The sequence below is a fragment of the Oncorhynchus gorbuscha genome, linkage group LG03, assembly GCF_021184085.1.
Source record: "Oncorhynchus gorbuscha isolate QuinsamMale2020 ecotype Even-year linkage group LG03, OgorEven_v1.0, whole genome shotgun sequence".
In the NCBI taxonomy this organism is placed as follows: Eukaryota; Metazoa; Chordata; class Actinopteri; order Salmoniformes; family Salmonidae; genus Oncorhynchus; species Oncorhynchus gorbuscha.
Window position 1 is genome coordinate 81,934,384 of NC_060175.1, and position 11,582 is coordinate 81,945,965.

General features: G+C 41.6%; 1 protein-coding gene across 2 annotated transcripts; it reads right to left on the minus strand.

Annotated features, from left to right (window-relative positions):
• Nucleotides 1–19: 19 nt before the first annotated feature.
• Nucleotides 20–9,129, minus strand: LOC124032041 (eukaryotic translation initiation factor 4E type 3-like). Of its 2 annotated transcripts, none has more exons than XM_046344035.1 (7): nucleotides 8,963–9,129; nucleotides 6,010–6,082; nucleotides 5,745–5,839; nucleotides 5,607–5,667; nucleotides 5,419–5,485; nucleotides 1,503–1,658; nucleotides 20–1,357 (listed from the first exon to the last, which is right to left on the minus strand). In XM_046344035.1, exons 1-7 carry the CDS (start codon nucleotides 8,986–8,988, stop codon nucleotides 1,311–1,313), a joined length of 525 nt encoding a protein of 174 aa, XP_046199991.1. In that variant the 5' UTR covers nucleotides 8,989–9,129; the 3' UTR covers nucleotides 20–1,310. The 2 variants fall into 2 exon arrangements, with proteins under 2 accessions (XP_046199991.1, XP_046199990.1); XM_046344034.1 differs by lacking the exon at nucleotides 8,963–9,129 and adding an exon at nucleotides 7,763–8,066.
• Between the last annotated feature and the right edge of the window lie 2,453 nt (nucleotides 9,130–11,582).

Genomic DNA, 11,582 nt, shown 5'->3' on the forward strand with positions numbered 1-11,582 from the left:
GCACCAGAGACCATAGATAAACAAGGCATGATTGTTTAGCATTTCATTTTTCCAACATTTCAAAATCAGCAAAAATATTGATTTTACATTTTGACTGGTTCAATGTTAAAAATAAAACAACTTTCAAGACTGAAACCCGTGGAAAACACAAGGCACCATTCCAAAGATGAACAATCAGCTGAGATCTCACCTTGACTGGGCACTATAGTAAAAACTGCCAGAAAGTCCAGCAACATTATGTGCGATTATTTGTTTCTTTCAACAAAAACGTCCCTAATTAATGTGCTTAGTGTTTGAACATGGATGACCTGAGTCACAGGGAAGCTCAATCAATCAACTACAGAGACCACATCTGATGACAATTACAACCAACAGGTTACAAAACTTAAAAAGCTTGGCAGGGAGCATGCACACACACATGCATGCTTGTGCACACACACACGACAGAGAGAGAGTTAGAAAGGTCTTTGGTAAAGATAAGTATTCATACATCATATCGGTTTTTTTGAATTTCAAAATGGTTCTTTTAGTTTAAATGAGAACAATATTCATGATAGAAATGTAATAAACACAAAAGTGAAGAAAAAAATGAGAATGAACCAATTGACATGTGCAATTGATATTCTTCAGAAAACTGATACCCATCTAGGCGTAGTCTAGATTCCTTGCTTAGTAATCCTGTTCATTACAGTAAAAAAATAAAAAGGCCTGTTGTGCATTTCGGAAACAACAATTGAGTGTGTTTGTACAATGACCCACTGGTGATTACCATAACACTCAGGGTAAACTAAACTATAGCATTTATCTGGTAACACGCAGAGTGGTGATTTAGTTTTTGTAAAAAAAGTTGGTGTTATTTAACAAATCTAACAACCAGTAACAGTTAAGATCCCCCCCCCACCAAAAATAAACTACAAACCCCAAAAAACAAATAAATAAAACATTTGAATGTGCAACAATTTTCACATAAAACTGTATGAATAATACTGGCTTGAGGAAAATACTCTCCATTCATTCTAGAATCAGGGAACAATGTAAATTCAATGTAAGATCAGGAAACTGTGAAAACTAAAAGGCTCTGGTAAAAGTGCACTGTTGAGATAAAGTGTGGTTTAGCTAAATATCTTTGTATAAAAAAAAAATAACACTAAGGAACATGTATCATTCATCCTAAAATGAAGCCCAGCTATGACATTTGTCTGCCCAAATTTAAGTAATTGTATAACACATTCATGAAAGACAGTAGAGCTCAGAAGATTCAGTCAATTTCCAAGACCAAAAACAACAAAGTGTCAACTGTGCAAAGCTTGCTAATGTCTTGGGCGACCTCCTTCGAAGGCATGGTGCTCCTCATGTGCTGAAATGGAAACAAACACATTAATCTCATGAGTTATCAATAGGCTCATTTATTGTAAGGGAAGAGCAACGTTGTTTTGATGGAGTGAACTAGCACGTACTCTACTCTTGTTTTTATCATGTCATACAAGATTGAAAGTACTCACGCTTATAAAATACTGCTTTAAAAGTTATCTGTGGAAGAAGTTCATAGATCCTTCCTAGGATGTTTGCTTCATTAGCAAAAAAGGCATTTCCATTCCAGACTTGTACAACATCTTCTCTGTCTCGAACGCTGACACTAACACCAACCACCTCATCCTCTGAAACATAACCAGAGATTTATTTTTCTTCAGATAAACACATCAATACCCTTCAGTATTTTGAAGTACAATTTTACAATGGAATATTGTAAAGCTCTAATACCTTTTACATTTAGTCATTTAGCAGAACCTTAATTTCTCCTGTAAGTCACTCCGGATAAGAATAAATGTCTTTCTCAAGGGCACATCAGTAGATTTTTCACCTAGTCAGCTCAGGCATTCGAACCAGCAACCTTTTAGTTACTGGCCCAATGCGCTTAACCAATAGCCGACATTATATTACAAACACACTGTAATACATATAGGGTATTTCATCTTATACATCCAAGTAAAATAATTATTAATAACATATCCATTCAGAACAAAAATACATACCATCTAATATAAAATGATAGACAGATGTAAGATTACTTCTCTTTACAAACAATCAAGTAAAGCATCTTCATAAAGCCTGCAAGTTGATATACAGCATAACAGCAGGGTTTCTAAAGTGCAACTCACAGCAATCTCATTTGTTGTTGTCACACATTAAGATGATAACATCTAGCATAACAGAGGAGTGTAGTTGTCATTTAATACTACCCTTCTGTTTGTGCCAAGGTTTAGAGAAATTGCTTTTGGGGTCACCACTACCACCAAATCAAACTTTATTTGTAACATGCGCAGAATACAACAGGTGTTACAGTTGAAATGCTTACTTTACAAGCCCTTCCCCAACAATGCAGTTCAAGAAAGATTTAACGAAAATATTTACCAAATAAACTAAAGTAAAAATAATAAAAAGTAACAATAACTAGGCTATATACAGGGCGTAACAGTACTGAATCAATGTGTGGGGGTACAGGTTAGTCATGGTAATTTTTACATGTAGGTAGGGGTAAAGTGACTATGCATAGATAATAAACAGCAAGTAGCAGCAGTGTAAAGACACTAAATCAAATAGTCCGGGTGGCCATTTGATTAATTGTTCAGCAGTCATGTCTTGGGGGGGTAGAAGCTGTTAAGGAGCCTTTTGGTCCTAGACTTAGCACTCCGGTACCACTTGCCGTGCAGTAGCAGAGAGAACAGGGTATGACTTGGGTGACTGGAGTCTGACTATTCTTTGGGACTTCCTCTGACACCGCCTAGTACAGAGGTCCTGGATGGCAGAAAGCTTGGCCCCAGTGATGTACTGGGCCGTACAGACTACCCTCTGTAGCGCCTTATGGTCAAATGTCGAGCAGTTGCCATACCTGGCGGTGATGCAACCATTCATACTAAAAGCAAATCCAGGAGATTGAAGTACAGGGTTGAAGGCAAATTAAATATTTCTTTGTGCAGAAAGAATGTCTCCAAACAGAATCACACACCTTTTTAAAAACCACTACTAAATCCATACAAGACATTACTACTAGAAGGTCTGGTTGTGAGACATGCAGAGTTAGAAGGTTAGTAGGTAAACAAAACACTGGTTTATTCTGAACTGGACCCAAGTACATTGGAGCAGCTACACACACAGTATGTGATTGACTCAAGACAGATGTCACTAGCGCCACCATTAGAAATGTCCCGAGAGAAGATCTACTCATCGCTTTTGACTACTGGACACACACTTAGTATGTGATTGCGTCAATACATTGTTGACCGTGAGATTTTCTGATTGTATTAGAGTTCAGTTTGATAGAGGTTGTGTGATTGGTCCGTGTGATTTCTCTAGTAGAACAGCTCTTGATCAGGGTCCAATTAGGTGGGTGAAATACAACGATCTATAAAGTGCACAAGTTGCTGGATAGTCAGCAAGCTGAGGATAATTACTTTGTATATAGGACATCCTCTGACTTTACAGACAGTCTAATGCAGAGGTTACTGCATATATAGAGAATATGGACTCCTATCAGACAGGTCTCAGGTCTTCAGTATGTGATAATACTGCAGCAGGTCATTAGTATGGGATCTGGTAATACTGAAGCATATCGTAGGTCTTGCTCCTGCTGCTGAGGAAGCAAATCTGGATGACCTTGAAAGCAGCAACCTCATGAGGTTGAGTTGCTGCTTGGGCAGTTTGATAGTCTGTCCTCTGAAGCATGGTAGTCCAGTGTCCAGCATCAGAGTGACTAGAGACACCACTGCATCCATGTAGGACCTGACAGCCAGGTACCCCCTGACACACCTCCATAAACCATTTGAAAAGGTATGACCCCCATCTTGCCGCCCATGATCACCACCATCTCATCAGTCAAGCTTGATGTCTGGCTCCCAGCCCAGGTTACCACCAGGAGAACTCTCAAACATGAGCCAAAGTTGATGTGGATAAGCCGTCCCTTGCTGTCCTGCATGATGTTCCTGTTGTGTCCATCTTTGATTTGTAGCAGAAAGAGCAGCAGGGTGTAAGCAGCCATATTACGGATGAAGTTATGCCGAGAGTGGACTCGTCTTCATACTGGTTTCTGAAGTACTCATACATCCCAAAGTCTGTCTGCCCATCTGGTGACGGGATTTACAGTCTGGGATACACTCGATCACACCACACCCAGGGTCGGTAGCCACCACTCTGTAGGGAAACAAAAACAGGTCCAGTCCCACCAGTTGGAAGATGTTCTTAGACAAATGATCTGTGGTCCTTCTGTAGCTCAGTTGGTAGAGCTTGGCGCTTGTAATGCCAGGGTAGTGGGTTCGATTCCCGGGACCACCCATACGTAGAATGTATGCACACATGACTAAGTCGCTTTGGATAAAAGCGTCTGCTAAATGGCATATATTATATTATTATTATTATCTGGAGAGCCAGCACATCCTGTCTGCAGTCATCTTACTTTAAAGATGGCGACCTGCCAGACGATCCTGCAAGTTACGTCTTCGCCCAGCGCCATGTCCTGGGAGTCAGTCTGACAACGCAGATCTTTCCTCTCCAGCTCACTGACCCCACAACACTTCACTTTAAACTTAGCCAGGTACAGGCTTTGGCAGCACTCTGTATGGGTGTTCTAGACTCATAGTCGATGTCCAGTACAATGACCTCTGAGTTACTGGGCAGGTAGCAGCATTGCTAGACCTTGTCAAACAGCTTTGAGACATGCCCTCTTCCTCTCATCTCCCTTTGGGGTGAGCTGGATGGCGGATGCATTGGTGATTTTGTACAAGTCAAACTCTCTGGTAGTATTTAACTGCACCAGACAGAGCCTATTATCTCCTCAATCACCTCCCCCAAAATATCCCTGATGCTAGGGTCTTTGTGGTGTGCCTCCTCATTCAGGTAGATGTTAGTCTTCATGGTCCAGATGAACTAGCAGGCCAAGAGCTGAGACTTCTGGGCCACCCACTGGATGTACTCTCTCATAGCCCATCTTGTCATAGCGCAGGACCTGAACAATCTGAGGAATGTAGAACAGGATGGCATCCGAAGGCCCAGAAACCATTGGATGAGCATGGCATTTCACAGAGTTATTCTGTATGGTTGACGGACTCATTAGACATGACTGTACAAGTTGACAACAGACCGTGGGGCGGCAGCGTAGCCTAGTGGTTAGAGCGTTGGACTAGTAACCGGAAGGTTGTGAGTTCAAACCCCCGAGCTGACAAATCTGTCGTTCTGCCCCTGAACAGGCAGTTAACCCACTGTTCCCAGGCCGTCATTGAAAATAAGAATATGTTCTTAACTGACTTGCCTGGTTAAATAAAGGTTAAAAAAATTAAAAAATATATTTAAAAAAGTAAACCAAAACCCACAGCTGGAGTCTGAAAAACACTGCACACGATGTACTCTCTCCCTTCACACTCTTACCTGAAGCACAGTAATCAGTAAATTGCTCCCCAATAGTGGCCAGCAGTAACTCCTTCCATACAGCAGGCTGGGGAAATGAAGACACATTGAGTATGTAACCAACACTACACACATTTACTCAACATGATAAATGACATTTGTATGAATTATTAAAAAATAAAATAACAGATTACTTGTATTGTACTTACAGTGCTTTCTTTGGGTACTTTCATTTTCCAAACTCCCCCCTTTGCATTACTCTCTTCTTCCCTGGATTTAAAAAAAAGATAGTAAATGAAAGGTCATATAATTATACTTGTGTTTATGTACGAATTAGGTAGGCTCACCAGAGTGGTCTTCTCTCCCCTCTCATTAGGTGATAGCTACATCTCAGTGGTAGGCTGGACACTCCAGGTATATTGTTGTACACACTCCAAAAGCTCTATTCAAAAAGATGCAAGGGAAAATAGGTTCTTTACCATGATTATCAAATTCATATTATTGCTGCATTATTGTTGAAAAACACAAAGCCATAACAGAGTACAGTACATGTGTATGTATAATAATAATGTGATGGCAGATCTTAAAACTAAACTAACACGCAAACCTTACCTGAACTGTTTGCACAGTGTAGATTTTTTTCAGACCTGATTCACATTCTGCTGCAGTTGTTCCTGGTAAAGATCTGGAGGAAAGATAAAACTGAAATGTTTTTCGATGACCGATGGCGTTTCTCTAGAGAGATCTCTGAGACATGTTATGATCTACAATGATCATAACATGATCAGAATACATTGCGCATGCAGCTGCTTGTTGTCGTTGGTTCTTGCCAAGCAAGCCTGTGGGGCCCAAGCACCGTGGAATAATAAAAACTGGAGACTCATGTTATACTACGTCGATTCATGAACCGTCTATATCCGGGTTGCATCCGATTTGTACAGACCATCACCTGCGCACTAGCACTCCGTGCGCACAAGGAGCAGTGCGAGCAGCGACGACGCGATCACGTATTCCAAAAACATGACAGACATTGGATGAATCTAACAAGTTAGATGCAGTGCCTTAGACGGCTGCGCCACTCAGGAGCCCAATAAGTCAAAGTAAATGGACAGTCATTACCATTACCATCACTTTGTTTATTCTGTGTTGTTACAGCATTTAACCCACATAATGCATTTTAATTTTTTTTTTTTTAATTTATCGAAACCGAAAACTGACTATTTTTTTCCAAAACGACCTAGTAGTCACTCAGCACAACATCAATATTTAAACAAATGTATAACTCCGCATCTGGCATGATCTATCTAGCAGTCCTAAAAAGATCCCAAAACGAAACCGAACTCGGAATCGCTCAGCACTACAAAATATCAATATTTAAACGAATGTATCTAGCAATCAGACCTAAAATAACCGGTTTAGTTTTGTACCTATAGCAAGCCTTCCTCCCACTCTGTAAACAGGCCTTACTAGATAACTCAGCCAAAAGAGGTTGTGCTCAAAGCAGCCAGGTCGGAGATCAGGTGTCAATCCCCTTTCCACTGGACTCTAGTCCAGCAGTAAACAAGAATGACCCCCTTTAAATAGTCTGCGTTCTCTTGGCCAGAGACGTACATTGACGGATATACAATTTCAATAAAAACACAAGGAAATATCTGTATATGCAAAATGATAATCTATGGCCATTATTGTGAAATCCATCACAATGCACATGTTTTTATTACAAAAAAATCTAAATTGAAACCAAGACAGAAAAATTGCCCACATAAAAGTGTCAATGGATGGCAATAGCCTAAACAAAAACAGACCAGCCTATGATTTGACTTTTAGTCTTGAGATTGGAAATAAACACTTTCACCACTAGGCCGATGTTTAAAAAAAATGTTTACAACAAATCAAAGGGCCAAGTGCTTTCTCCAACCCAAGGTCTTAACAGACTATGCCCCAATACAAGCACTCAGTGTTCATGAAAATAGACAAAGTCCAATTTCTGCAGGTCATGTGTACACCTCCCATAATTCAATACTATTTACAAATGCAGTGATCTGAAGTTTTAAAATAAATCAAAGACTGAGTTTGAGAACATGTTAATGGTGCGCATGGTATCAAATCACCAGAGAAATAAGAAACAATGTATCGTGATTGCGAAAACAGACTTATAGGCAAGTGTAATAATCATATAATGAATATGGTAGTCATCTTGCCTTTCTGCGGCGTTATACGCATAACTGATTGCAAGGCCTACTCCTTTGTTTTGGCAAGAAGGCTTTCTAGCTATCGCAAACGCAATTTTGTTGACAAACTCATCCCATGAAAGCATAGAAAGAATCGCCATTAAGTCCACGTAATGATAAAATGGTGAGCTTACCTATCAAGCCAAAAAGTCCACGGAGAATGTAATGGGAGAGTGCCGTTTCCATCGTTGTTCGTGATGTTCTCCAATTCTCTTTCGTCGATATGGATGTTACTTTCGGGGGAGTTTTGACTTACTGTTTTGTTCAATTGCAGATTCGGAACAGCAGGAACTGCCATTTCCTTACTCGTAAAATATTATCGATTTGATTGTTTTTTTTAAATATCTCGTTTTCACTTTTGATTGTATAGGAAGTGCCTACTCTGCTGACTCATTCGTCGCTTCACTGTTCTGCCGCCACAACAGTAAAATGACGTATTGCTGTCTGCAGACCAAACGTTCTTGCCAAAAGCGGCAGGCGCGATACTGTAGAATATAATATATCTGTTCTCTGCTTTTCACAGTCCATTACACAAACATCAATAAAGTAAATGTCTAAATCATCCAGAATTATCATAATATTCAATCAGTATCATGACCTTAAACATCTATGGCCAGCATGGGTACCAGTCTGTTAATCTAACATTCCACACCTTGAACTCCATGTCATTATGCTAAAGTTTATCATGACAGGAGTGGCAAAGAGTAGAATAAACTAAACAAACTGGTACTCAGACTAAAACATCTAAGCATGACAGTGATATTTTCAGTGACAATTGCATCTGCCAATATAAAATAGATTGATGAATTGATGAATTGAATGTGTAAATGAACATTATAAATGCCCTTTATAATCAAATACATTTCCATAGTCTACACCTTTTTAGGAAGCATGTGACAAAGAGTTACAATGCTTACTTACTGTCCTTTCCCAACAATGCAGAATACAAAAAAATAAAAATAAAAACAATAAAAACTAACATAAGGAATAAATACACAATGAGCAATGATAGCTACCAGTACCAAGTCGATGTGTAGGGGTACGAGGAAATGGAAGTTGATATGTACATATATAGTGCAAATTGTGTCCCCCCCCTCAATCTACACAATACACATAATGTCGCGAGATATTGCTCCCCTGAGGTAGAGTACCTCAAGATCCGCTGTAGACCACACTATCTACCGAGAGAGTTGTCATCTATATTTTTTCATAGCAGTCTACTTACCACTGTTGCTGGATCAAAGACCACGCTCAATGAGCTGTATTCCACCATAAGCAAAAAGGAAAACTAGTGGCTGGGGACTTTAATGCAGGGAAACTTAAATCAGTTTTAACTCATTTCTATCAGCATGTTTGTCATGTGAGTCGTCGTCTGAAGAAGAGGAATCGAACCAAAGCGCAGTGTGGTAGGTGATCATGCCTTCTTATTGAACCGACCACTGAAGCAAACCGACAACGTGACTCAGCGTGACCGAAACAGCCATGTCATGTCATGTACTAAACAGAAAACAACTACCCCCCAAAAACATGTGTGAAAAAGCTACCTAATTATGGTTCCCAATCAGAGACAACGATAGACAGCTGTCCCTGATTGAGAACCCTACCCTGCCAAAACAAAGAAATACAAAAACATAGAAAAAAGAACATAGAATGCCCACCCAAATCACACCCTGACCAAGCCAAAATAGAGACATAAAAAGCTCTCTAAGGTCAGGGCGTAACAATGTTAAATGTGTGGGGGGAAAAAATAATTATAGACCACCTTTACTCCACACACAGAGATACATACAAAGCTCTCCCTCGCCTTCCATTTGGCAAATCTGACCATAACTCTATTCTCCTGATTCCTGCTTCCAAGCAAAGATTAAACAGGAAGCACAAGTGACTTGGTCAATAAAAAAGTGGTCAGATGAAGCAGATGTTAAACTACAGGACTGTTTTGCTAACACAGACTGGAAATGTTCTGGGATTCTTCCGATGGCATTGAGGAGTACACTACATCCGTCACTGGCTTTATCAATTAGTGCATTGAGGACGTTGTCCCCACAATGACTGTACGTACATACCCCAACCAGAAGCCATGGATTACAGGCAACATTTGCACTGAGCTAAAGGGTAGAGCTGCCGCTTATAAGAAATCCTGCTATGCCCTCCGACGAACCATTAAACAGGCAAATAATCAATACAGGACTCAGATCGAATTGTACCACACAGGCTCCGATGCTTGTCGGATATGGCAGGGCTTGCAAACTATTACAGACTCCAAAGGGAAGCACAGCCGAGAGCTGCCCAGTGACACGAGCCTACCAGACGAACTAAATAACTTCTATGCTCGCTTCGAGGCAATTAACACTGAAACATGCATGAGAGCATCAGCTTTTCCAGACGACTGTGTGATCACGCTCTCCGCAGCCGATGTGAGTAAGACCTTTAAACAGGTTAACATTCACAGGGCTGCTGGGCCAGATGGATTATCAGGATGTGTACTCCGAGCATGCGCTGACCAACTGGCAAATGTCTTCACTGGCATTTTCAACTTCCCCCTGTCTGAGTCTGTAATAGCAACATGTTTCAAGCAAACCACCATAGTCCCTGTGTCCAAGAACACGAAGTTAACCTGCCTAAATGGCTACAGACCCATAGCACTCACATCTGTAGCCATGAAATGCGTTGAAAAACTGGTCATGGCTCACATCAACACAATTATCCCAGAAACCCTAGACCCACTCAATTTGCATACTGCACCAACAGATCCACAGATGACGCAATCTCTATTGCACTCCTCACTGCCCTTTCCCTCCTGGACAAAAGGAACACCTATAAGAATGCAATTCATTGACTACAGCTCAGCGTTCAACAACATAGTGCCCTCAAAGCTCATCACTAAGCTAAGGACCCTTGGACTAAACACCTCCCTCTGCAACTGGACCCTGGACTTCCTGATGGGCTGCCTCCAAGTGGTAAGGGTAGGTAACAACACATCCGCTACGATGATCCTCAACACGGGGGCCCCGCAAGGGTGCGTGCTCAGTCCCCTCCTGTACTCCATGTTCACTCATGACTGCATGGCCAGGCACTTCTCCAACACTATCATTTGCTGATGACACAACAGTGGTAGGCCTGATCATCGACAAAGATCAGACAGCCTATAGGGAGGAGGTCAGAGACCTGACTGTGAGGTGCAAGGACAACAACCTCTCACTCAACGTGATCAAGACAAAGGAGATGGTTGTGGACTACAGGAAAAGGAGGACCGTGCACGTCCCCATTCTCATCAACAGGGCTGTAGTGGAGTAGGTTGAGAGCTTCAAGTTCCTTGGCATCCACATCACCAACAAACTAACATGGTCCAAGCACAGTTCATGCTTGGACCAAGTCGTGAAGAGTGAATGACAAAACCTATTCCCCGCTAGGAGGCTGAAAAGACTTGGTATGGGTCCTCAGATCCTCAAAGGTTTTACAGCTGCACCTTCGAGAGAATCCTGCTGGGTTGCATCACTGCCTGGTATGGTCACTGCTCGGCCTTCGACCGCAAGGCACTACAGAGGTAGTGCGTACGTCCCAGTACATCACTGGGGCTAAGCTTGCTGCCATCCAGGACCTCTATACCAGGCGGTGTCAGAGGAAGGCCCTAAAAATGGTCAAAAACTCCAGCCACAGACTTTTCATTCTGTTACAGCACGGTAAATGGTACCGGAGCATCAAGTTGAGGTACAAGAGGCCTCTAAACAGCTTCTACCCCCAAGCTATAAGACTCCTGAACAGCTAATCAAATGGCTACCCAGACAATTTGCATTGCCCCCCCCCCCCCCACCCCCACGCTGCTGCTAGAGTAACGGATGTGAAACGGCTAGCTTAGTTAGCGTTGTGCGCTAAATAGCGTTTCAATCGGTTACGTCACTTGCTGTGAGACCTTGAAGTAGTAGTTCCCCTTGCTCTGCAAGGGCCACGGCT

Bases quoted from the DNA above. Each gene is read 5' to 3' on its own strand.
- LOC124032041 (XM_046344034.1), bottom strand. From the start codon at position 7,926: ATGGCAGTTCCTGCTGTTCCGAATCTGCAATTGAACAAAACAGTAAGT. The intron at 6,083-7,762 runs GTAAGCTCACCA...TCTTTCCTCCAG, and splicing joins TGGACTTTTTGGCTTGATAG to ATCTTTACCAGGAACAACTG. The intron at 5,668-5,744 runs GTGAGCCTACCT...TTTTAAATCCAG, and splicing joins GGGGAGAGAAGACCACTCTG to GGAAGAAGAGAGTAATGCAA.